Source organism: Giraffa tippelskirchi, chromosome 4 (assembly GCF_054371585.1).
Source record: "Giraffa tippelskirchi isolate mGirTip1 chromosome 4, T2T-mGirTip1v1.2.pri, whole genome shotgun sequence".
In the NCBI taxonomy this organism is placed as follows: domain Eukaryota; kingdom Metazoa; phylum Chordata; class Mammalia; order Artiodactyla; family Giraffidae; genus Giraffa; species Giraffa tippelskirchi.
This window is the reverse complement of record NC_137278.1, coordinates 56,294,691-56,321,586: the sequence shown is the minus strand read 5'-3', so window position 1 is coordinate 56,321,586 and position 26,896 is coordinate 56,294,691. Positions and strand designations below refer to the sequence as shown.

Below are 26,896 nucleotides of genomic sequence, written 5' to 3'. Positions count from 1 at the left end.
CTATCTGACCATCTAAGCTTGCATCACAGGAAGAAGACTCTTGCTTTCCACCCTGGTTGCCTGCTAGAGTACCTGGGGTATTCAGAAACTTTCCACCCCCCATCAGTTCAACCAGAATCTCTTGGTACAATGTCTGTATTTTTAAAAAAGTTCATCTGGTGATTGCCCAGAGTTTATATCCACTCAGTAGATGGTCAATAAATATTTATTGAAAGCATGAATTTATGGATTAAACACAAACTTCTGGTGAGAGGCTGCAAATGGAACTTACCGGTGCTTGCTGGTGGTTGCCTAGAGGTCATTGTCAGCTCCTTCCTTCCCACTGAGCCTCTTAGATGCCTCCAGATTCCTGGAATCACACACCTGGGGCTGCAGTGGGAAGGACCAGGGCCTCTGCATTTCGGAGAGTGGGCACATGAGAGGCAGGCATGTCAGCACTCGCTGATCCCACCCTTAGGAGCCCAGCCTCTGTACCAGTCACTGTGCTGTGCCCTCAACTCCCCCTGGGGTCAGAGGCTTATGGATATTAATGCTGTTTTTCTTTTAGTGGCTCTATATTAAAGCAATTTTCAGTTCATTAGATTTCAATTCAACGAATGCCCACTCTATGTCTAATAATATTCCAGGCTGTGTGTATGTGGGGAGATGGTTTCTGAGTAAAAGACACAGTTCTTGCCCTTGAGAAACTTACAGGTTCACCATCCCCGATACCCAAAAGAACCTTAAAGTTTTAAAATCAATTCACAAGCACTATCTCCTTCAATTCTTTTTACAACCCTGTGGAAAACCTGTGGTGGGGTGTGTGTGTACATTTCTGTGTGAGTGTGTTTGTGTATGTGTGTGTGTGTGTGTGTGGCTGTTTGTGTTCTTGTGTGTGTTTGTATATGAGTGTGTGTGGGTGTGTCTGTGTCCCTGTGTGTATATACATGTATGTGTGTGTGGCTGTTCATGTCTGTGTGTATATGGCTGTTTGTGTCCCTGTGTGTTTATATGAGTGTGTGTGTCCCTCGGTTTATATGAATGTGTGTGTGTGTGTCTATTCTTGCCCTTGTGTATGTGTATATGAGTGTGTGTGGGTGAGTCTGTGTCCCTGTGTGTATATATGTGTATGTGTGTGGGGCTGTTTGTATCCCTGTGTGTATGTATAAGTGTGTGGGAGTATGTCTGTGTCCCTATGTGTATGTGTGTGTCTGTGTCCCTGTGTGTGTGTATGAGTCTGTGTGGGTGTGGTTTTGTGTCCCTGTGTGTGTATGAGCGTGTGTCTGTGTGTGTGGCTGTTTGTGTGTATGTGTGTGTGTGGCTGTTCATGTCCATGTGTGTGTGGCTGTTTGTATCCCTGTGTGTGTGTGGTGTGTGCACGTGACTATTTGTGTCCCTGTGTGTATATATAAGTGTGTGGGATTGTGTCTGTATCCCTGTGTGTGTGCGTGTGTGTGTGTGTGTCACTTGGCTGTGGGAGCACGAGAGGTCTTGGCCGCCCTGAGGAGTCACACAGGCAGGAACAAATGAAGAACAATGGCTCTTGTGAGTCTGACACATTGAGCAAAATCTGTGACAAAACTGCGTATCTGTGGCTTCCACACCTGTCAACAGCTGGTTCCTCAGAATCAGAAGCTGCAGCAAAGTGGATTACACACTCTACAAGACTGCCTGAGGAGACGCAGGGGGCAGACGCAGCCTGCATGTTGTGGTTTCAGGGAGGAAACTGGAGGGGCGCTGAGAACTAGGAGACCAGGGTCGCGCCGGCTCCGGGACCCTCCTGTCTGCACTTTGGTTTCCTCATCTGGCTTGAAAGGCACAGATCATCTCTACTGTCCTTTTAGCCTTGACATCCACAACTGCAAGACTGCCCTCAGGCCTGAGAACAGAGGGAACTATTAATACTAGAGGGGGTGCAGAGAGAGCTCTGTGGGGGGACTTTGGGCAAGTTTTCCATGGGGGAAACTCCCATAGGTGGCCCTGAGGCCACCTGTAGAAAGATGAAGGGAGAGGCACACAGTGGGCCCTCAGGCTGCTCATGACCTGAGTGATGGCGGACAAAGATGCTCAGCTGACCAACGATGGAGGGGGACATGTGCGAGTGCCAGGCTGTGGGCCACATCTGAGAGGGTCCCCAGCCAGGAAGGGGAGGTCACCTGCCTAATACCACAGACTCACTTCATGGCAGAGCCCAGGCAGGACTCACATTTTCTGAACCATGTTCCCATTCATTCCATAGCCCAAGGGGCCCTGTAGGACTTCAGTACCATCTCAACGGGTGCCATCTTGGCTAACAGTGAAGGAAGATGGCGGTGCAAATGACGGACAATGTATTCTGAGCCCAGGCATACCCTGGAAGAGTCCTGGTCCTTTTACCAGTTTGCTTATCATTTGATTTTCTTCTGTGGGGAAACCCAGTCTTGAAGCTCTTATCTGTGGGTTTTGAGTTTGGGAAGCAGAGTCTCTTCCTCCATGGGATTATGGGACTGTGAGCAACAAGAAATCCCCTCAAGAACAGGTGTCACTTCTCCTCCTTTTTTTGTTAGTGTTATATTTGTTAGTTTATTTACTTTGGCTGTGCTGGGTCTTCATTGCTATGTGCAGGCTTTCTTTGGTTGTAGTGAGTGGGGGCTACTCTCAAGTTGGGGTGCATGGGCTTCTCATTGCAGTGGTTTCTCTGGTTGTGGAGCACAGGCTCTAGGCTGTGAAGGCTCAGTACTTGTGACACACCAGCCTAGTTTCCCCATGGAATGTGGAATCTTCCTGGACCAGGGGTTGAACCTGTGTCCTCTGCATTGAAAAGCAGATTCTCAACCACTGGACAACCATGGAAGTCCACTTCTCTCTTGGTCAGTCCCAAACCAGGGCTTCTACAGCTGGGATCACTCAAACCTAAAGAAGCTAAAGTGGGGACTGAGCTAGACCTACCACCAGCAACAATCAGACTGTTACATCTTGAACTGTACTCCCCCAAAACTCACATGTGGATGTCCTAAGCCCCAGCATTTCAGAATGTGACCTTATACGGGAATAGGGTCTCTATAGATGATCAAGTTAAGGTGAAGTCATCAGGGTGAGCCCTAATTCATTGTGGCCACATCCTTACAAAAGGGGAAATCTGGACACACAGAGAGAGACTTGGGGAGAATGCCATGAGAAGATCGGAGTGATGCTGTTGGAAGCCAAGGAACACCAACCATGGCCAGCACATCACCAGCCACTAGAGGAGCAACACAGAACAGATTCTCCCTCTCAGCCCTCAGATGAAACCAACTCTGTCAACATCTTGACCTCAGACCTCCAGCCTCCAGAACCATGAGACCATACATGTCTGTTGTGAAGTTTGTGGTACTTTGTTACAGCAGCTCCAGCAAACACACGCACAGATCAACAAGGTTCTAGCTCTGAACAGACACAGCAGGCTTGGGGAAGCCCCCCTGGGCTCATCTCCTGGATGTATGGCAGCCTCTCCAAGTGACTTTCCAGTATGAGGCCAGCTCAGTCACAGGCAGAGAGCAAAGGCTTTCTAACCTCTGCCCCTCTCTTACATGCACCTGCTTCACTTGGCATCGCCATCCTCCTATAGAGCACCCTACTCCATTCCCAATCTTTCAATCACATGGCAAATTCATAATGCAAAAGCACAACATAACAGCACAGCAAAGCCTCCTATAGGTGTCCATCTCCATCACTCTTGCCCAGCCAGCCGTGTCCCCAGTCCCACCAAGTCCACCAGGACTTCTAGGCTTCTCCTCCTTTCAAGAGCTTTACAATTCAGTCTAAAGGTTGGTTATGAACTCACTCAACGTTTGCAGAGCCCTTTCAAAGTGCTTTCAGATAAATGATTCTGAAATTTAACTCAATTCCACAAATATCAGCTGGGTCTTGTTTACATCACAACAACTCTGTTAAGTGGTCGGTCCCCACCCTTTTGGGCACCAGGGACTGGTTTCATGGAAGAAAATCTTTCTACAAACTAGGGATAGGAAGGATGTTTTCAGGAGGATGCAAGCACATTACATTTATTGTGCACTTCATTTCTAATGTAATGCCACCACTGATCTAACAGGAGGTACCAGTCCTCTGCTTAGAGTTTGGGAATTCCTGCTGTAATGGGTTTTCACAACTCTATGGATGGAATCAAAATTGCCAGGAGAAATATCAATAACCTCAGATATACAGATGACACCACCCTTATGGCAGAAAGTGAAGAGGAACTAAAGAGCTTCTTGATGAAAGTGAAAGAAGAGAGTGAAAAAGTTGGCTTAAAACTCAACCTTCAGAAAACTAAGATCATGGTATCTGGTCCCATCACTTCATGGCAAATAGATGGGGAAACAATGGAAACAGTGATAGACTTTATTTTGGGGGGCTCCAAATTCACTGTAGATGGTGACTGCAGCCATGAAATTAAAAGACACTTTCTCCTTGGAAGAAAAGTTATGACCAACCTAGGCAGCATATTAAAAACCAGAGGCATTGCTTCGCTGACAAAAGTCCATCTAGTCAGAGCTATGGTTTTTCCAGCTGTCATGTATGGATGTGAGAGATGGACTATAAAGAAAGCTGAGCACCAAAGACTTGATGCTTTTGAAATGTGGTGTTAGTGAAGACTCTTGAGAGTCCCATGGATTGTAAGGTGATCAAACCAGTCCATCCTAAAGGAAATCAGTCCTAAATATTCATTGGAAGGACTGATATTGAAGCTGAAACTCCAATACTTTGGCCACCTGACGTGAAGAACTGACTCATTTGAAAAGACCCTGATGTTGGGAAAGATTGAAGACAAGAAGAGAAGGGGACGACAGAGGATGAGATGGCTGGATGGCATCACTGACTTGATGGACATGAGTTTGAGTAAGCTCCGGGAGTTGGCGATGGACAGGGAAGCCTGGGGTGCTGCAGTCCATGGGGTCGCAAAGAGTCAGACACGACTGAGCAACTGAACTGAAAAAACTGAACGGGTGGAGGGGAAGCTAGCAGCTTGAGTCCATTTTGTAGTTGAGGACACCACCTTGGATAGTTAAGGAGGTGGCACTAGTGGTAAAGAACTCACTTGTCAATGCAGGAGACATAAGAGATGCAGGCTCAGGAAGACCCCCTGGAGGAGGGCATGGATACCTTCTCCAGTATGCTGGCCTGGAGAATCACATGGACAGAGGAACCTGGCGGGCTACAGTCCATGGGATTTCCAAGAGTCGATATGACTGAAGAGACTTAGCACACATAGTTAAGGGCAAAACTGAGACTGCACCTGAGTCTGACCCACTCCTGTCCATACCCAGATGGGAGATCTCCCAGTAGAGCAGGTGCCAGGCACATAAAAGGATTGACTGTCTCTTCAGAAGGCTGGCATGAGAGACTCCACATGGGATTGACTTCCAGTTGGGACTTGTGGCGGGCTGACTCCAGATCAGTGGTTCCCCGATGCTGATCTACAGTGGCAACATGGGAAGCTGGTGAAGGAGGTAGATTCCAGGGCACCACATTGGGTAACAGAGCCCCAAGAGCCTCTGATGCTAGACTAGAGACCACACTTGAGAAATATTTGTAGAAAGCAAGTTTTCAAAAAGGTTCTTTCATTTAGCAAATATTTATTAAGCATCTAGCATATATCTTGCTTGTTTAGTCACTAAGTCATGTCCAACTCCTTTGGGACCCCATGGATTTTAGCCTGCCAGGCTCCTTTGTTCATGGAATTTTTCAGGCAAGAATACTGGAGTGGGTGGCCATTTTGTCCTCCAGGGGATCTTCCCAACTCAGGGATCGAACCCATGTCTACTGCATTGGCAGGCGGATTCTTTATCGCTGAGCCACCTAGGAAGCCCCCACCTCAGTCCCATAATGGCCACTTACTATAAAGAAAAACAGGAGAGTAATTACAGTAATATCATGTGAAAAGATCAAGTCTATTTCAGATTGGGAAAACTTCATTTAAAACTTCAGATGTACAAGTTAGGTCAACTAGGAAGACAACAAAACATGTTATGAGAGAATTATGTGAAAACTACCATCATGAAGTTATATGGAACCCTCACTCCCTATAGGACTTTAGGGAAATGCTGGGGATGCAGAGACAACTAAAAGAGTTCTTATTCTAGCTCAGAGGCAGGTGCAGTGGGCAGTCAGACAGGATGGTCACTAAATGTGAGGGTATCAGAGAGGGAGGGTCTGGTTTAAGGTAGTCTTGTTGTTGAGTTGCCAAGTCATATCTGACTCTTTTGGGACCCTATGGACTGTAGCCTGCCAGGCTACTCTGTCCACAGGATTTTCCAGACAAGAATACTGGAGTGGGTTGCCATTTCCTCCTCCAGGGGATCTTCCCGACCTAGGGATCGAACCTGCGTTCCTGTTTTGCAGGCTGATCCTTTACCACTGAGCCACCTGGGAAGCCCAAGGAAGTCTTGGGTTGGCCAAAAAAGCTTGTTTGGAATTTTCTGTAACATGGAAAAAACAGAGCAAACTTCTTGGCCAACCCCAAAGAACTTGAACAGGGCATTGTGAAGGGGAGTAAGGGGGTGGGGACAAAGTTCCAGGCAGCTGCCACTGACTGGGCAAAGGCACATTGGTGGCAATGTACATAGTGTATTTTGGAAACAAAGGCTAGTTGGCTGGAACATGAGTTTGCATACGGAAACAGTGGGAAATAGGGTCAGGGGGGCGAGATCAAAGCTTCTCAGGTTGTTCACCAGCAGTTTGCCCACAAATGCCTGTTAATGACTGGATGCAAAGGAAGAGTTAGCTGGACTTGAAGATGAATTTGGAAAATCACCAGACTCAGATTCTCTGTAACAGGACTGGAAAAGGAGGGAAACCAGAACATTTTGATAATGTGAATCATCTAGTGATCACAGACCATTGCCAAGCTGTTCCACTTAATAAAAATACCACAAAGCCCAAAGAGGACAGAGTAAGTGGGTATGTGGCTTTAACAAGAGAACTAAAAGGAATTTGGAAATCAGAAACAAGAGAAGTGTGAAGTCCAGCTGGCGGAGGATGGCGGTTTCCATGCACAGCAAGTGAAAAGCTCCCCACCCTCCATGCACATTGAGTACGCTTGACTCAGGCTTGGTGATGGCAGGGTTAGAGTGAGCTGCTTCATCTGGCCCCTCTGGTCCAAGCCCCACACAGTCTGTCTGAACCCACCTGTCTTGCCATTGCTGTTTGTTATGGGCAGGGCTGACCCTGAGTCCTGGCACCTGCCCACACTCCTAGGACATCACATCTCTGCTTCCACTGGTCCCTCCTGAGTTTCTGGTGGATTTCTGCCCCTGTCTCAGGGCAGGCTCCCACCTGCCACCCACTCACAGCCCAGCATGCCACCACCTCCTACTAGCTCAGCATTTTGCGCCTCTCTGGACTGAAATGAAACCCTCACTCTCTCTCCATGCTGTGGCTAAAAGTCCAGTTTGCTTTCCTTTCTAGAATGTCAGCATGAACACAGAAGCATGGTTCTTGAGCCCTGTAATCCCATAGCTAAACTCCATGCCTGCCATACTGAAGGACTCAGTGTATGCTTACTTACCAAGCTGAATATTAGAGTAATGATGCCCTTTGAGACAGGAGTGAGAACTCTAGGCTTCTGTGGCTTGGTATGTATGTTTGGGGAGAGCATGTCATAAGAATTAGGAGTAACTGAGCATGATTTGTGGGGGTGAGGTGAGACACATGTTCCAGGCACTGCCAGGCAGGTACAGGCTTGCCAGGGAGTCAGAGTCAGAGATGAAGGGACTACAGATGCACCCTTAGAAGCTACAATAAAACCTGGAGTGATGCAGGCACAGCATCCACAGGGAGACCCACTTAGAAGTGAAAGAGGCCAGGAGGAGTGGAGACAGGTGTGTCATAGGAGTAGAGGGCAGGGAACAGAAGCATCTCTGGAGGGTGGACAAAGTGGTCTGTGCATCCGAAAGGAAAAAAAATATATCATGATTTCTATGGCTGGTGTCATGGGCTGAATGTTTGTGCCCATCCAAATTCATATGTTGATGACCTAACCCATAATATGATAATATTTGGAGGTGGAGGCTTCTGGAAGATGATTAAGGTCAGATGAAGTTGTGAGGGTGGGCGGCTCATTATGGGATTAGTGTCCTTGTACAAGGAGGAAGAGACACCAGAGCTCTCTCTCTTCAGTCTCCTGCACTGAGGAAAACTCAAACGAAGACACAGCAAGAAGGCAGCCATCTGCAAACTGGGAGGAGCGCCCTCATCAGAACCTGACCATGCTGGCACTTCCCCCTAGACTTCCAGCCTCTAGAGCTTGAGAAATAGGTGTCTGTTGTTTAAGCCACATAGTCTGTGGCATTTTGACATCAAAGCTCAGGCTGACTAAGACAGGTGACTGGGATGGAAAGGTCAGAGGTGACAGGATCTTCAGAGAAAATCTTGAGCAGAGGTGACACGGCTCTAGGTGTGTGCAAGGGAAGCTGAGAATGAGACAAAGGAGCAACTGCTCAAGGTGTGATGGGCAAATAGATGCAGGCAGCTGAGTGACAGGAGACCCCAATCCACTAGCCTGCCTTTTCTGTGTTTTTCCTTATGGTCCACAAAGTGACTGGGTTCCTTAAATGACCGATACATAGGTGCTATATTATACCAAGTGCCTGGAAAGAAGGGGGTTTGTCAGGGAAAGTAAAGATGAGAGGAGGGGGCACATCTTTTCTTTGGATGGTGGCAACGTAAATTGCCCATGATGGATATGCTCAGGATGCTTTCTGACACAGGCATGGGGACCTCATCATTTCACAGAATTGGGGTCACTATGTGGATGTCAGGCAACACCAGTCTCATATTGACCTCAGCTGTTCCCAAGGGATGGGGCATCTGGAGCGTCCCACACAGTGTTCTTCCAGGAACACCACAGAAAACTCAACCTAGCAAAAATTAGAACATGCTGCTAAATCAACTCCTGGCTTCCCAGGTGGTTCTGTAGTAAAGAACCTGCCTACCAATGCAGGAGACATGGGCTCAATCCCTGTGTCAGGAAGATCCCCTAGAGAAGTAAATAGCAACCCACTTCAGTACTCTTGCCTGGGAAATCACATGGACAGAGGAGCCTGGCAGGCTACAGTCCATGAGGTCGCAAAGAGTCAGACAAGATTGAGTGGCTGAGTAAGCATGCATGCTAAATCAACTCCTAGGACCTAAGAAAAGTGTGAGGTAGTGGCCCCTAGAGAGGAAAAAAATACTCCTTTAACTCGAAGGTATTTTATCCATAAATGTAGTTTTTCCTGCCACCATTACTCATTACTCATCATATCCACAAGTGGGTACCTCTGCCCACTCCGCAGGGAAACATTGTTCGAGAATCACTGATTTATGGAAGTTATACAAATGGTTGTTGATTAAATGCATGAAATATTTCCTATGTACCATTGATTGTAATGATCAGTTCCTGTGGTGCTGCAACAAGCATGGTGTGGTGTTGTGTGTCCACGAGACTGTGGTTCCCACTCATGTTGCAACTGCTAGTTTAGTGCACAGGGTGTGCATGTTCCTAACGTTCCAGGGCAGGGCTCCCAGGGATTCTGAGCAAGGACATTCTCGCTGTCTGAGCCGAGGAGCCCACCAGTGACAGTCTTCTGCCAGCTATCTTCCATGCTGTCATCCTTGGAGAAGCAAGAGGTCAGGTTCTTGAACAGGCAAGTCCAAGTCCTGCTGCTGTTGCTCACATTCTTGGTAACCCTTTCCCCACTTGGGCAGAGTCACCAAGAACCCCAGAGCCTGAGTGTTTCCAGCGGCTCTGACACTGGCCAGACAGGCAGCCTGTGCCAATGACTGACTGCCTTTGGGTCTCATTTGAAAATAAGGTCTCTGCAGGGCTCCACAGCCACAAATGTCCCATAATCCAAGTGGGGGGGCCGGCAGAGGTCATGACTGGACAGTGGAGTTTCTCTGCTCAGACTTCAAACTACACATCTCAAGAACACGGAGGTTACTGCAGGCTAGACTGACCAGAATTGATACTCAACATACTGCAGGCTCCCTGGACCTCTTGGAACCTCACTTTCTTCACCGTGTCTAGAGTCATGAACTCAGTCAGCTCTCGTCAATTGCTCCTGTAATTTCACAACCAAGTCTCTTGGGGTCTCTGACAGCAGAGATTTCTTTGGCCGTCATTTTTATCACTCCCAAACCAAGGAAAGTGTTCTGTGAACACACATGTGTTTATGTGTACGAAAGGGTGAGTCTTGTATGCATGTGTGTGTGTGTGAGTACTTGTCACCCATGTGTGTAACAGTGTAGGTATAACTGGGTAGGTGTGTGTATCATAGACTGTGGACCAGGGTGAGGACAGCCAGGAATCCAGGGTATAGAATTAAAGGAGGCACTTGCTCTCAGGGCTGATTCTGCCCTTTAACAAGCCCAAGAGTGGGGCCTCCTTAAATTTTGCACTTTGCATGCTTTGGTGACTCATTCTAGTCTCAGCCTTGGTTGTGTGATATATCTGTATGTGTGAGTCTCTATACATTGGTGTGTATGGGAGCATATGTATGTGTGTGCATACATACACACTGTTTTTTGTATGTATGTTTGGGGAGTGAGTATGAGTGTATATGTGTGTGCACTTGTGTCTATCTTGGCAGCTGTCACTGGGCTTTGCCCACACAGTCAGCAACTAGGGGGCCCCTTCTTCTCATTCCCCTGGGTCAGCCCTCACTCTACCCCATGCCACCCTTCAAAAGGGAGCACCATATCATGAGAATCCCAGTTATAGGCATGGCGCCATTCCTCTGCCACTAACCTATGCCATCTGGGACACGGCATAGTTGTCTGACCTCAGTTCCCTTGTCTGTAAAATGGGGCAACAGGGCCTCACCCTCCTGGCCTTGAACAACTATGGGTCTAGGTAGCCAATTTGATGTAACAAAACCTACAAGGCTTCTGTGACATGCCATTCTCAAGTCTAGAAGGGGGGTGGGTATAGAAACAGACATTCTTATACAAAGTAGGCTGCAAAATATGCCATAAAAATAAGGTACTAAAGACATTGGGGGGAAGGAAAGGAACTGTGGAAGGCTCTAGGGGAGGTGGCATTTGATCAGCACGGGTTGAGGATGGCTGAGATGTATGCATCATGAATGTGAGGTCCAGCAGGCCGCTCAGCCACCCACTGAGGCAGGAGTCACGGGTCTGCTTCACTGGTGAGGGGCTCCTAAGGTCACACAGATGCCCATGGTCTGAAAGGGGATTCAGACCACATGTGCTGAGCCCCCAAGGACCCGTATCTTTGGCCACCTCCATCCAGGGGGAAGGGGCTTCCCTGGTGGCTCAGACAGTAAAGAATCTGCCTGCAACGCAGGAGACCTGAGTTCAATCTCTGGGTTAGGAAGATCCTCTGGAGAAGGGAATGGCAATCCATTCCAGTATTCTTGCCTAGAGAATCCCATAGACAGAGGAGCCTGGCGGACTACAGTCCATGGGGTCACAAAGAGTCGGACACAACTGAGTGACTAACACACACACACACACATCCAGGGTAAAGAGGTTCCCAGGGCTCTATGCAGGGCAGACTGATGAACGCACAGAAAACAGTCTGTAAACAATACAAGGCTGTGTGCAATCGTGTGTACATGGTAGGACAGTGAGTGACTTCCTGGGAGGTAGGGACAGAGAGCAGCGTGGGCAGGGGCTCACCACGCTCCTGCCTCAGCTTTCCTGGGGAGATGGACACCTTCCAGCCAAGCCAATCAGTCAGACTCCGAGGAAAGCAACTGTGACAAAGTAATCAGGGTGGCAACTGTGTGTCTCCAGGAAGACTCTAGAGAGGGTGACACTCAACAAGAGGGTGAACCCCAAGACCCAGAGCATGTCTGTTCCAGTTGGGGGCACCTGTCCAGACAACTCTGAGGCCAGCAGGAGATGAGGGGCTTGTGGGATCTCTGGGGTGTTGTCATATCCTGTGATGCAGGAGACCCCTGTTCCATCCCTGGGTTGGGAAGATCCCCTGGAGAAAGGGATGGCTTACCCACTTCAGTATTCTTACCTGGAAAATTCCATGGACAGAGGAGCCTGGTGGGCTACAATCCATGGGGTCACAAAGAGTCGGACACGACTGAGCGACTGACACTTTCACTTTCATATCACCAGAGAACACAGGGACTGGAAGGACCCAGGGCTTATCACTCTGCCTAAAGGGAAATGTCTTATAAAATCTGCAAATCTCTGAACACACAGGGGTTAAGCATTAGATGTGTCCAGCAAAGGTTCTGATCTGGTCCATGCTGTTTGCACCTACAACTCTGCAACATTTTTCCACAATCTGGCCAGCCACCCGGAGCCCCAGTGTAGACCATCATGGAGCTGACTGATCCAACTGCTGCCTTTCTTGAACAGTGACATCTCCAGAGATCAGTCAGACTCCAGAAGGCCAGATGAGATTTATCTGTTACCAGCAACCACATGATTGTGCTGGGGTGGCTATTGGCGATAAATGACCTTTGGTTCTCTCACTACCTGGGTTGTTTGTTTGCAGTTCTCGTCCAGACACTGAATTGTTTTGTCTGATTATCTTCAGCCCTGGTGCTATGTGTTTGACCCCTTTGACAGGGAATCACAAGACTTTAGCTTCCTGCCCTGAGATGGTGCCTCTCACCCCTGTCATTTGCCTGGACTACCCTGGCACTGGGTGCCACCAGCAATGGCATGATTCTCTGCACATGGCAGGTAGCATCCACAAGGGCTTGTGAAATTGAATGAAAGCTCTGACCATCAGATTCCAGCTTGATCTCAGTGCCTCTCCTGCCCCAACATCCTTCCTCACAGCCTCTTCCTCCAATTGGAAGTCACAGCCAGCCACTCTGAGGACTTGTCAGGAAATTACGCCATTCCTGCCATCTCCATTTTGACAGTCATCAAGAACAATCTCAGGTTCAAGGGGAAGAGCACAACAGAGCTGGAGTCAGGAATCTCTTGCTTAGCTAATTCCAGACTTTTAAATGTCAACCAGGGTTTGCTATGGTGCCAAAGCTGGATTACTATTACACAAAGTAGGAAAATATGAGACAGAAGGTAGGGGTGGGGCTGGAGAGAAGGAGAAAGAAAGCAGAAGATTCATGGATTCTTCTTTAAAAAAAAAACAAACATATATTTCTGGGTCAATTAGGAATCAGGACTCAAGGAATGCAGGAGATGAGGGTTCGATCCCTGGGTCAGGAAAATCCCCCTGAGGAGGGTATGGCAACCCACTTCAGTATTCTTGCCTGGAGAATCCCATGGACAGAGGAGCCTGGCAGGCTACAGTTCATGAGGTCACAGAGTTGAACACAACTGAAGCAACTGAGCATGCACGCACACACTCAAAGCACATCTCCCTTTGGTCCTATCTCAGATACACACACATCACAGATGCACGCTCACTCTAGCTCATCCTTTTTCTAAGGCCAATTCTACCAAAACCCTAGAATGTTCTGGATGCCAACATAAAGTCCACACACAGCCCATTCTATCATGAGCCTGCTGCTTCCCCGATGATTGGGTTTTCTGGTAAAATGAAACAAGGACTCCTTTTTCAGAGTGGATTGGGGTAGCAGCTGATCACAGCCACTGGGCTCTGAGTCAGCACTTTTCATGAATCCTTTCATTTAATCCAACACCCCTAGACTGCAGGTCTATGGTTTTGTCCAAGTAGAATATTAACAGATCAGTCCTAAATCTATTTTTCCCTCTTAATTTATTTGTATTATTTCTGGCTGTGCTGGGTCTTCATTGCTGCGCCAGTTTTTCTCTAGTTGTGACAAGCGGGAGCTACTCTTCAGTTGTGGTGCTGGGGCTTCTCAATGCAGTGGCTTCTCCTGTCTCAGAGCACAGGCTCTAGGGCACGTGGGCTCAGTAGTTTCAGCTCCCAGGTTCTACAGGGCAGGCTCAATAGTTAAGGCACACGGGCTTAGTTGCTCTGTGGAATGTGGGATCTTCCTGGACCAGGAATCGAACCTGTGTCTCCTGCACTAGAAGGTAATTCTTTACCACTGAGCCACCAGGGAAGTCCTGTCCTAAATCTTAACTGCAGCAAAATTTTGACACAGGGTTTCAAGTTACTCATGGAGAGTTTCACAGGAAATGCTTAAACAGTATCTTGTTTGAGCATCTGTCCTGGAGAATTTTGGGGGACTCTTCTCCCTGGGTACCCGTGTATCGGAACAGGGGAAAATTCTTGAGTAGTTGCTATGTGCCAGGTGAGGATACTGATTTCACTTTCAGTGTTTCCTAGAAATCCTGCAATGTGCCCATATTTTATACAGAGGAAACTCGTCCCCAGAGAGACAACTGACTCGCCTAAAATCACACAGCAAGAAAGCAGCAGGGTCAGGTTCATGAGCAAAGCCTCTGAGGAGGCACCCCCCGACTGCCTACAGAGATGGAGAGGCATTCATTCACAGGACCTGGCTTCACAGTGACTTCAAAAGTCCTTCACCCTTTTGACACCTCACAGCCGCCCCTGAGTTGATCTGAGGAATAATAGTTCTCTCAAAGAAGCTGAGGAGTCAAAATGCAACACACACAGTGGGCCCTGGGTGTGTGCAAACATGCAGTTCACACGATGACAGCAGATTAAGCTGTTTGTCCCTCAAATGCGTCACCCAACCAGCTCCCAACCACGCTGCTGTGTGGGCCTGACAGTAACAATACATCCCAGTGGACTAATTAGCACTAACGACTCAGGTCACTCCAAGGCCACTTAGGGAAACAAGTGCAGAAGAGAACACGGAGGAGCACTGGAGCTGAGGCCAGGAGAAGAAAAGAACAGAGTTAGAAAAGAAGGGGGGTCCATCCATGTCCCTGCAAAAGGCACAATTCGTAGAAGACTGTCACACAGAGTGAAGTAAGTCAGAAAGAGAAAAACAAACATTGTACATTAACACACACATGTGGAATCTAGAAAAATGGTGGAGATGATCTTATTTGCAAAGCAGAAATAGAGACACAGACGTAGAGAACAAGCATATGGAAAGCAAGGGGGAAAGGGCTGGGTGGGATGAGTTGGGAGATCTGCGATTGACATATATACACTGCCATGTATAAAACAGATAACTAATGAGTATTTACTGTAGAGCACAGGGAACCCTAGTCAATGCTCTGTGGTGACCTGAATGGGAAGAAAATCCAAAAAAGAGGGGATATATGTATATGTATAGCTGATTCACCTTACTGCACAGCAGAAACTAACACAGCATCGTCAAGCAACTATACTCCAATAAAAAATTTTAAAAAGGAAGGGAGGGAAGAAGTAGTTTTCTCTCTCCATGTCTTTCTCTGCTTAAATCAAAGATGGGTTTGCATCTGAGAAATGCAATCAGCCAGGAGCTGGGCAGTTGCATTCCACAGCAAAAAGCGACAAAACAACTCCCTTTCCAGCTCCTGGTACAAGTGGAACCTTAGCTGAAGCTCCAAAGGAGCAGATGACTTAATTTTGAACTCTTGAGTGAGAGGAACCCTCAGGAAGCAGAAGAAGGAATGAACCTAAACTTGGAGAAATAAGATCTGGTATCTGGTATCTGGCTCCCCTCTTGCTGCCTGTGGAGAGGGCACCCAGCAACCACCCCTGACTTTGTGGTTTGGTCTTCTCAGTAATTCTGAACCTGTGTCCATCATTTCCACTAACCTGTTAGTCTCTGAAATGTACCCAAGCAGGCAGGCCCAGTGGGGTTTGGAAATGCCAAGGGAGCAAGTTCCCTGCTGGTCTACGATTTATGGAGGTGCTTGTGCAAGTGTTAGTTGTTCAGTCGTGTCTGACTCTTTGCAAGTCCATGGACTGTAGCCCGCTTAGCTCCTCTGTCCCTGGAATTCTCCAGGCAAGAATACTGGAGTGGGTTCTCATTCCCTTCTCCAGGGGATCTTCCTGACCCAGGGATCGAACTTGGGTCTCCTGCATTGCAGGCAGATTCCTTACCACTAGTGCCACCTGGGAAGCCCAAAGGGTTATGCTCTAGGGGAAACTTAAATTCACAACCTCGGCATTGCTCTGCATGTACTGCTGTATGAGTACTGTGCGCTAACAGATTGCACCACTGGAGCTCTGAGGTTCTCGTTGGTAGCCGCTTTGTTTGATGCGGGTGGAAACATGGCAGCACCAGAGGGGATGTGTTAAAAGAAAGCTCCCTCTCTCTGCTTTTCCTGAGTGGCTGACCATCTTCTTCCTCCTCATAGGACCTTCAGGAGGGACATCCAGATAGGGACCACTGCTCCCATTTTGCAGATGGGAAGACTGAGAATAGTCTGTTTTAATTGAGTTGGAGCTTTAGGGATGGTGAGAAGGAAACCAAGCCAACAGACTGAAGGTCTTATATGACTATATTGGTAAGAATCCTTGAGCCTCCTGACCCAAGATACTGGCCTGAGTTCCTGATGGAGTTGCAGGCGTGAAGCCCTCTAATGATACAGGGAATTTTGATGAGCTGGACTTTGAGAAAGAAGGCAGTGGAAAGGGAGCTGGAGACACATCAGTCTCACTGAGCACGAGTGCTCCTCTCTTCTGTAAAAATGTCCATAAGACACCTGCCTGGTGGACTCCTGAGAATTAAATGAGATGATGGATGTGCTCTCTCCCAGCAGAATTCCACACCTGTAACAGCCCTCAGAGATAAAATAATCAGAGCTTACATTTGCCGAGGGCTCACTAAGTGTCATGGTGTGCTCAGCACTGTGTATTGCATCTCTTTCTTTGGATATGAATGAGGCATGGGCAGAGCTGCAGCGGCTATGGGCAGGCTGTGTGGAGCCTTGATGATTCTTGCCATTTTTCATGGCATTCAGGACTACAGGAGGATCCTCCGGCATTCACACAGAAACAAGACCCACATATCACTGGAGGACCCCTGAATTTTCCTCCCTTTGATCTGGTACATGCCGCGGCATAGAGACACTGGTATGTACCCAGGCCCTTTGTCCTTTGTGGGGAAGAAGCCCCAGTCAAAGTAAAGCCCATACTCAGTGACCAACGGTGGTTTAAAACAGAAACCTTTCTACCACAATTTTTCTGATCCATAGTGCCGTTAAGAGATATTTGCTCATGTGGCCCACCTGATCAAGGGAGGGGTCTGGAAGGGTTTTAAGAAACCCCCAAAGACTTGTCAGCCCTGACTCTGGACCTCAGTGAGTAAACATAACATGTTTAGTTGCTCAGTTGTGTCCGACTCTGCAATCCCAAGGACTGTAGCTTACCAGGCTCCTCTGTCCATGGGATTCTCCAGGCAAGAATACTGGAGTGGGTTGCCATTTCCCTCTCCAAGGGATCTTCCCGACCCAGGAATTGAAGCTGGGTTTCCTGCACTGACAGGTGGGTTCTTTACCACTGAGCCACCAGAGAAGACCCAGTATATAATTAAGACCACAGATAAATAAGGAATTGTGCATGCCCCTGCCCACTCCATCCTGATCCAGAAATTCTATCCTAGGGTCACTGACTGTGGACTGGAGGAACTGAGATTTGCCTGGGAGGGTGAAGTTTTCAGGAACCAGGAGTCCCTTCGACTGTGCTTTCTATACTCTTTCTTCCAAAAAAGAAACACCTAGTACCTCTGTTGGAAGCAGGCATTGCACCTACTTCCTAGGCAGAATGTTTTTTAACTCTGTCTCCAAAAGAACCTGAGTCAAGGTGTTCTAGTAAGAATCCTCCCCACCAAAGAGCTCTGAGTGGGAGGCTGCATCCTCCTCTTTTTGACGGAGCTTTACACCCCCAAGTTGTATCTCTGAAGGGAGTGAAGGTTCCTGGGGGCTGAGACACAGTCTTTCCCCCAATCTCAACTAAAACAAAAGCCTGGAATGGGAGGGGCATGTTACCCTCCCCCCTCCTTTTAAAAATCATCTTTTTTTCCCCACTTAAATGAAATTGTGTCTTTTATCTCTTTGTGTACTCAGAACCTCCTCGGAACGCAAAGCTTTCTCAGCGCAACTGAGAAGTCAGTACCTCTTGGATTGATAAATAGAGCAGCTTTAAAATGCTTAGAACTGAAGACAGACCAACTGTGGCGAGAGAAAGTAAACACATCCCCGCATCAGTCAACCCTAGCAAGCTCCTCGCTGAGATTACAAACTGCAGTTCCTGCCTGAGCTGGTGAGGATGCTGGAGCAGGCTGGGGCTGGGTTGGGGGGGCGGGCAGAGCCACGGAGCAGCCTCCTCTGCCCCTTAGTCATATCCCAGAGGAGATGGGTCACCTGGGAGTCCTCTCAGAAACTGGTTTGGATGTTCCTAAGCATAGCCGACTCTGCCAACCGGTTTCACACCTGAAAATGTCCCAAGAGAAAAAGGAATCCCGCTTCCTTCTTTTGATCTCAAGGGGTTTCTCTCCCTTACCCTACTCTCTCTGTGTGTAGGTAAAATTCGCCAGTGAGAGAACTGGAATTTTTCACAAAATAGACTGTGATCGCTACATAATTTGACATAAATATTTGAGAAACTTTTCCCATGAAAAAGCCATACTTTAAACACTCTCCCCCCAAACATACACACACAAATTGTTTTTATGAGAACCAATTAATAAATGCTAATTCATCCAGGCATATCTTCACTAAATTACTCTTTCATTTTAATTGCAGGGGAATTTTCCATTACTAAACTCTCCCTTGCCGATTTTTTTTTTGCATTATTTATATATTATTTCAGTTTCACTAATTGTGAGGTTGGTATGCGATATTATCTGCTGTTTGTAAGTTTTAAATTTCTTTCCATTTAACATGCTTCCTCATTCTTGTAGCTCCACGTAATCTGGGAGAAACATCATTAAAAGCAGACAAGATTTTAAACATAAATGATGGAAACAGGCACTGGCTGAAATGAACCTGACAGGACAGTATCTTGTCTGATGAAACTGCTCTGATTTCAGGCATACGTGGGTGTGTGGGAGCGTGTGTCCCCACTTTGGATTAACGTGGAAATGTTTTCCTATGTCAGTGAGTCACAAGTCAATCCACGGAAAAGACTGTGGGTACAGAACTAGGAGTGAAGATCTCAGGGGCTTTAATAATAAAAATAAACAACACTTAAATCTCTTTATAAGCCACCAAAGCACAATGTCTCTTTTCTTGCTTCCTTTTCATGGACACCAAATCCAAACTTTGATATCTAGACACCCCAAATTCAGAGCAGCCAGTCCCCAAAGATCCTGCCTTTTTATGCATGAAAAAGTGGGGGTTCTGGTGATGGTGAGGGGTTAGGGACTGTAGTTGAGATCATATTCAAAAGGACGTGTTTTAAAGTAGAATTTTGATTTCCTTATATTGAATGGCAAAGTTTCCAAGTACCTGGTTACCTTCATTTCTGAAATGAGTTCTTTCTTTTTCCTCTCCAATCACCTTCTTCCCCTCTAGTCTCCCCTCCCTCATTGTCTCCTTTCAGTGTCTTTCTTTTTCTCTTTAGTCCTCCCTTCTTTCTCTTTCACACGAACACATTCTAGGGGATGTGAATGATTAAACTGTTTACTCCGAGGTTTGAGGTTTAGGTATGAAAAGTCATGTCACCGTAAGTAAAGTTTCACCTTTATACCCAACTCTATCAATAATTACAGAGCAAGGATGACGGTTAGTAAATCTTTCTTACAATTTGCTTTTACAAAAATGATACCATTTATTCTGAGTGTACTGAGCTCCCTTGATCTTACTTTTCACAAAAATTAATTACGAAGCTGAGTAACCTCCAAAATGTAGTCAGTATATAAAGGGATCTATATACCTGGGAAAAGGCATACACATAAAATACGTGCCATATTAAAATTCAAGATTCGAGGCCATAAATAGAAAGTTTTGACATGTAGTTATAACGGTAGGTGCTCTCCTCTGAACCAAAATATCTCTTAATAATTAAATTTCCGAGATTGATTTTTGTGTTTTTTTCCCTCTACTTCCTTTGTCCTCTCCAGGAAAATTAAGTACAGTCCTTTTGGGTATAGACTGATAAAATTAATTAACTTTCCTTCCACCCCGAAAATGTCCCAAATAAATGCTTCCAATAGACATCAAAAAAGTGTCAATTAGAAATAATTACATCTTATCAATCAGTGGGGCAATTAAAATGACAAAGCTTGAAAAGATACTTATCTTAAAACTAATTCACAAGGTAGCTAAATTATCTCCTAATTAACTTGCATGGAGGAGGGTGGGAGGATGGACCATCTTCAAACAAAGATGAATTGAGGAACCCCAATACCTCTTTATGTTCCTCACAAGCAAGAGACCTGGGAAGAAAACAGTTTCTTGGCTTCCTTTGCTCCTTTTTAAAACCAAAAGGAGGGTATGGGGGGGCTTTCCATCTGTGATCTAAGGAAGTTAGAGAAACGCTCTTTTCTTGATGGAAAGTCTCATCTTACTTCTTGAATAATATATTTTCAGGAGTTGGGGGAAGAGGATTTCTGGAAAGTTACTGTGTATAACTTTTTAATAACAACCTGCTTGCTTTTTTTTTTTTTTTACTGAGCCCTCTTCCTCACGGATGTAGTACTGTTTACATTCTAATACTTATTTGGCATCTTCTACTCTTTAAAGAAAAGTTCTTGCTCAGGATCTCTCTTCCTTGATGCTACAAAATTCCCGGTGGATTTTACGGATCGTTCATCCCATCGCTGACCATCGGCAAATCAGACTCATCCACTCTTCGCTCTCCACATCCCTTTAGAATAAAATCGCAGGGAAGAAAAAAAATTTTTTAAGATCCTTCTGCGAAGCAAGATCAGCCAGGGGGGTGAGCCGCAGTGGCGGGGGGGCGGCAGAGGCCGTGCAAAACTTTTCTCAGAGCGTCTCGTTTTATCTGATACGGTGCCCTGGGCCTCGCTCCCGCGAAAAGGTCCCGCCGGCCGCCTTCGCCCCATTTTGCTCCAGGGAAAAGCTTCAAGAAGGCTTCTCCAGGCAAAGTCCAGGCAGAGCCGTGAACTCAGATAGGGAAACGGCGGGGGAGAAAGAAGGAAATCTCTAAGACCAACGAGAGAAACGGGCTTATAAAAAACTGGAGGGCTCAGCTTGTGAATTAGCTCTACATATAGACAATGGTGTCAAGTGATTAGAAAGACCGAGGTTCTCTCACTCAGATTTACCCAGAGAGGATTTGGAAAAGAAACAGGGGACAGCCTTGAATCTTTTGAGCTATGCTTTAAGCAATTTTCTTCTGTTTCGTTAGCATTATATTAAACTATAGGAGAAAGCCTTTCTCCCTCTCTCAGATTTATTTTTTTTTATTTGTTTTAGGGAGACGATTGAAGAAGTCCCCTCTAGACAGAGAATACTGCCGTCCCAGGCCCCGCCTGCGAAAGAGGCGAAATCGCTCCCTCCCCAAACCCAAGGGCGATTGCCTCCGAGCTAATGGAAAAGCAGGGTCTCCTTATCTGGGTCTGGGGCTGATTAAAAATAAAGTAAAAATAAATTGTGCCCTTTCTTCTTTCCCTCTTAATTTCCATGTATTCTAACGAGCGCTTCCGTAATGACAATCAGTAGTGAAAACAAAATCCAGCCAACCCGAGGGACCGTGACATCGTCTTATTTCTCACGCAGCGACAGAGAGGAAAAGGTCTGGTCCAGGACTGTAAATTCGAGGACCGAGAGAGAGCACTCTTATCACCGCCAGAGCGGTCAGGGGAATGTCGGCGGTGGCTTAAGGTTTGGGTAGAAAGAAACCGGGAGCGGAGCAGAAGCTGCGGAACCAGCCTGGGGTGGCATCCGGCACCTGACGCCGCGCCGCGCGCTCGGCCTGGGAGACCAGTCCTGATTCCGAGGCGAGGGCGACGTGCGTCTTTACACCCGCATTAGGCTAAAGACTAAGAGACTAAAACCTGTTCCTGGTCCCAGAAAGTGGTCAAGGAGCTTTTATGACGCCTGGGGCGCGGAGTAAGGAGTGCCAGGCGCTCCGCTGGGTCTCCCGCCTCGCCGACCCCGCCGCTCCGGGGAGCATTGGTGAGATTTCCACTCCGCTTCCCCGAAAGCCGGGCGCCCGCAGAGCGGGGCCAGGACCGCGGTGGCCTCGCTCACCTCCGGGCACCGGGATGCGGAGGGAGCGTGCTGCTGACTCAGTCTCCGGTGGTGGAGCGAACCCGAACGAGAAACCTTCGGGCGTCCACGGGGGTCCCCGCGTCTGTGCGGGTGGATCCTTCGCCTGCAGTCCCGGAGCAGCGCGGCGCTCTGAGCTAAATTGAGATCTCAGCCGCGCGCAGCGCCCAATGCGACCCTCCTTATTATAACAAATGTCCCGCTTGCCGAGCGGGACTTCATATTCGCCGAGAATTCATCTGAAATATTGATTTCCTCTCACTCCACCGGCCCAAATCGATAGCGTTGCGCCCTGGCCCCATAAATCGCCTTCCCCGCAGCTGGCCCGGCTCCATCCATCACCGCGGGCCGGGCCGCGACTCCTGCTCGCTGTCCACACTTGCTGAGCGCCCGGCGGGCCATGCCCACCGTGCCGACTGGCCCCGGCCCTGCGGCTCCTTCCTGGCACAGACCACCCCGATCTGAACCCGGAGGTCGCGGAGAGTCGGCGCCGCGGCCAGGGACCCCACGCGCTTTTGAAGGCCGTGGACCCGGATGCCGGTGGGGAGCGGGATTCGGCCCGCGGAGGGCTCAACCCTCGCCCGGCCGGATGCCCCGCACGCGGGTCCCCTTCTGACCGGTGTTGAGCAAGCAGGAGTCCGATAGCCCTCCAGTGCGCCCACGGCTCCCAGGCCCCGGACCGCGGGCTCCTCTAGTGTGGGCTAGAGAGGTGCGCGGGGCTCAGGGTCCCGCCCGGGGAGTCTCAGGCGAGAGCTGCGCACACCCGGGGACGAGGGCTTAGAGGTCGGGGGCAGAGGAGCTGCAAGTCCAGCTGGGGCGCGGCGTAGGGCCTGAGAGCGCGCAGGATGGCCACTATGACGGGCCAGGCGAGAGGCGGATGGGACGCAAAGGACACTCCTCTGACCCCACGGAGAGCTCCTCGCCCCTCCCGGTGGTCCGCAGAAACCCAGGCCTGGGGAGGTCGGCTCCGCCGGGCCGAGGGGGGACCTCAGGGCCCAAGAGAGTGGCGAAGCGGCCGCTGCGGAGAGCCAGGCCCGAGGCGTCCCCAGCTGCGCCCCCACGCAAGGGGTCCAGTGAGCCGCGAGCCCCACCGACCCGAGCGCACGCACGGACGCACAGCGACGCGGGGGCTCCGGGGGTCCCCGGCCACGCTGCGTTCTTACCCGATCTAATGGAGTTGTGAGGCATCCCGGAGAGTCGCTCGCAGCCCGCCGAGGGCTCAGGGCTTCCTCACGCAGGTCCGCGCCGCACCCGCCGCCACGCCGCTGCCCTGCACAGACCCGGGGCACGGGTATGAGACTCCGGCCCGCCGCCTTAGACCTCCTCCCCAGGCCCTACCCCGAGGCTTTCATCGCCAGGCAGGGGTCGCAGGATTTTCAGGCGAAGAGTGGCCAACCTCAGGCCGGCCTAACCCATGCGCCCGTCCGGAAGAGCCGGCGTTGGGGTCCGCTGGGCAGCACCAAACTCTAACCCGCTGCACTCCGCTCGGTCGCCCCAGCATCATCCAGTTTAACTTGAGAGAGAAAAGGCTGCGGGACTTCCTGGGACCCTCTCCCTTCTCGAATCACCCCTCTCTCCCACTCAGCTTTTAGCCAACCCCTGGGTGGCATACCTGGCTGGCCGGCTACAGGCCTCACTGCCCGGGTCCGCCCTCGAGGGTGCCCTGGACCCCGTGTCTCTCCTCCTTCCGAAGTTTGTTCCCTTCCACCCGGCATCGCCGACTGGTTTTATCCCGCCAGGGCCCGGAGAGATGGGTCTGGAGAGGCTCGCAGGCCGCCGATTGGCTGGCTGGGTGCGGGAAGGGGAGGATTTTGCAAGGGGGACATGGCTGAGTGGACTCAGGAGTTAGAAACATTCGCTGGAGCTTCTGTTTCCAGTGGAGAGAGGAGAGACAGCTGAGCCCTAACTCAGCAGACTTGGAAAGATCTGAGGAGTGTGCGATGGAGGCTTTAGAGCTTGAGGACGAGGGTCTCTGGGAACCTCTGGGGCCAGTGAAGCCCGCCACCTTTCTTGTTCCCTGAGGAATTTGAACTTGGGGGAAGAGTTCAGAGGACAGGCCTAGTTGAGGGCCTAGACTGCCTGGATTGCAACTCAACCTGGAAGTGTGTTAGAAAGGGACAGGGTGAGCTGACCTTTGGCTTGTCTGGAGGAATCAGCAGCCTCAGGGGAGCAGCGGTAAGAAGGGTTGGATAAGAAGGGCTCTCTGGGTGGAGATGAGAAGCCCTTTGTGGGAGCAAAAGCTTCCTCCCCTTCTTCACTGTTCTCCTCTTCTGTTGAGGAAGCAGATACAGGGATGGCTTGTGGGTGAACCAATGTCCTACAGCGCCAGCAGAGTGCTCCCACACTAAGGCCTCATCTGGACTCAGGGTTACAGCTGGGGGGAGAGTGATGCTTATAACTGGGAGGTGCTGCTCTGGGATGTAGAGGCCAGAGCCACTGGGGTGAGAGGGAAGGGATGAGGCAGAGGAAACAGGGGTAATGCAGGAGTGTGTGTGCACATGTTTGAATAGCGCGCGCGCACACACACACACACACACACACACACACACACACACACACACACACACACACACACACACACACACACACACACACACACACACACACACACACACCTGAAAAGCTTTCAGGTTAACACATTTCCTCCTCCTGCCCAGCCTTGCTTTTTCTGGATTTAGCAGAAATGAATCATTCTATGAATAGAAAAAGAATATGTATGCCCTGAAATGGATCCTCCACCCCTACATGTGACTTGAACCAAAAAAAATAACAATCGGTGCTTTATTGTTTTAAGTGCTTCTCGAAAATTGTTACTTAAGATTTCTCTGTGGTTTCACAATGTTCAGATATTCTGCTTCTCTGGTCAGACCTCCCCCCAGCTCCACTCTCACCCCAGAGAGAGAGAGTAAAGAAGGGTGTCAGGATGAAAATGGACCTGGGTTCAATCCCATGGACCCCTCTGCCGTCCCTTGGCCAGTATCCCTCTGGTGCCTGCCCTGTTGTCTGTAGGGGAGCTGTGGAGTGTGGAGGCCGCTCAGAGACTGTCCGCCCAAGCTCCACTCCTGCCTGGAGCTGGGGGAGGGCAGTGCTCCACCCAGGGTGAGCTTGACAAGCCCTCACCCAAACAGTTCTGCAAACCTCAGAAGATCTGCCCAGGCCGAGGAGCTGACAGGTACCAATAACCTTTAAAATGCATGCGTTCAGTCTTGCCAATGCTTTCCTCCTGTTCAGCAAAACAAAGCCCCTTCTCCCTCTTTGCTTTTAGAAAAATTCCTCAGAGGACAAAAACAGCAAGTTATTGAAACATTCAGGTCCCAATTGTGAGTCTGTGTTTTAAAAAATTCATTTTAATATGACAACTTAATATGCACATCCACACACCTTGAGAACAGCCCTCCCTCAGACTGGGATGACAGTGGGTAGCCAGGAGGAGGCACCACGGACAAGTTCTTCCAAAGCCAAGAGCCAACAAGCAGTGAGAACACAGTGAGCTCCATTGCCTTTTGGCCTGGTTCTGCTTTCTAATGACAATGGGAAACAAGGCCTGGGTTCCCTGCTACTTTCGAATTCTTTTCAACCAAGGCCAAGGAAATGGTTATTAACCAGTATCCTAACATTTTGAAAAATGAAGAAGTTGAAAAAAAAAAATATGTATATATATAAATTTTCCGAGGTGGTGCAGTGGTAAATAATCCACCTGCTAATGCAGGAGATACAGGAGATGCAAGACTTGGGTTTGATCCCTGGGTCAGGAAGTTCCCCTGGAGGAGGAAATGGCAACCCACTCCATTATTCTTGCCTGGAAAATTCTATGGACAGAGGGGCCTAGAGGTGTATAGACCATGGGGTCTCAAAGAGTCGGATACAACTGTGCATGCATGCCATTTGCTCTACAGAGTTTGTATATATACATTAATAATTATATACATATAATTTTTTAAATGGTTTTTATCACAGTTTTTTCTCAAACAGGAAAATTCTATGATCCTTTTAGTTAAGCATGAACATCTCAAGCCTTCCTTTGATGTAATTATAATTTCCAAATAAATTTAGCATGCTGACTAAGATGCTCAGAGCAATGGGAAATTTAGGACATTCTTTCAAAACCCAACACCTTCTCCTGCCCTTCTCAGATTTGATGTTCATAAGCCTTTCACGCCGAGACTATCATCTGGCAATCTGTGGTTTAAACCCAGTTATGATTTTTTAAACTCAGTGTTTTTCCAAGAAAATGTAATTAGTTGCCAATATGAAAATCAATAGGGAAGAGAGAGTAATTTTGGTTTCCTTTAAAAATCTGGCAGATGTGGCCACAGATCTGAGTGTTTCTTTGTGGAAACAAATTGTCTTGCAGTTCAACATTCCAAGAGGTTAATATACATCCCAGGTGGCTGCCTAACCCCCGTGAGTCTTCTGAGATTTTTAAATTCCAAGTTGAGCCACTGAACCTTCCAAAGGGGGTCTGTCTTTCCACAATTCAGCTGAAATCCACCCAGCTGGGGATGAGACCGAGGACATTCCCTAGATGTGGGATTTGGGGTGCTAAAATACCCAACTGTCCTGGGGAAACCAGAATGAGTTGGTCATGGCAGCTGAGAGAGTTGGGAAGGAAGGTGGTCTGGGGTCTTTTATAAGAAGCTCAGAGTTTAAACTGTCTCTGGGTTGGGTGTAGATGGAATTCTGCAACTTCCTGGCTCAGGTCCTTGAACCCCAGAGTGGTCCACAGGCTTCTCTATCACCTCCCTATATCCTAGGTGAGGGGACCCAAGACCTCTTCCATCCAGAGGAGGAGATCCCAGCCCCCAACGGTCTTTGGGGAGATCCTTGCCCCCTGCCTACCCACCATGCCACCTTCCCTACATGGTAAACGATCCCAGGACTAAAGTGCATCCTTTGGGAAAGAAACAGCAGCTCCCTACCCTGAGTTAGAAGGCTATTGTGTCAGCCC

The 26,896-nt window shown here is 48.6% G+C and overlaps 1 protein-coding gene across 1 annotated transcript in view; it reads right to left on the bottom strand.

Moving 5' to 3' along the window:
• The window catches only part of PAX8 (paired box 8), a 65,823-nt gene extending 42,597 nt beyond the window's left edge, over positions 1-23,226 (bottom strand). Inside the window, exon 1 of the mRNA XM_081483556.1 lies at positions 23,112-23,226. Coding sequence (XP_081339682.1) covers positions 23,112-23,136 — 25 coding nt within the window. The 5' untranslated portion in view covers positions 23,137-23,226. The remainder of the gene's footprint in view (positions 1-23,111) is intronic.
• Between the last annotated feature and the right edge of the window lie 3,670 nt (positions 23,227-26,896).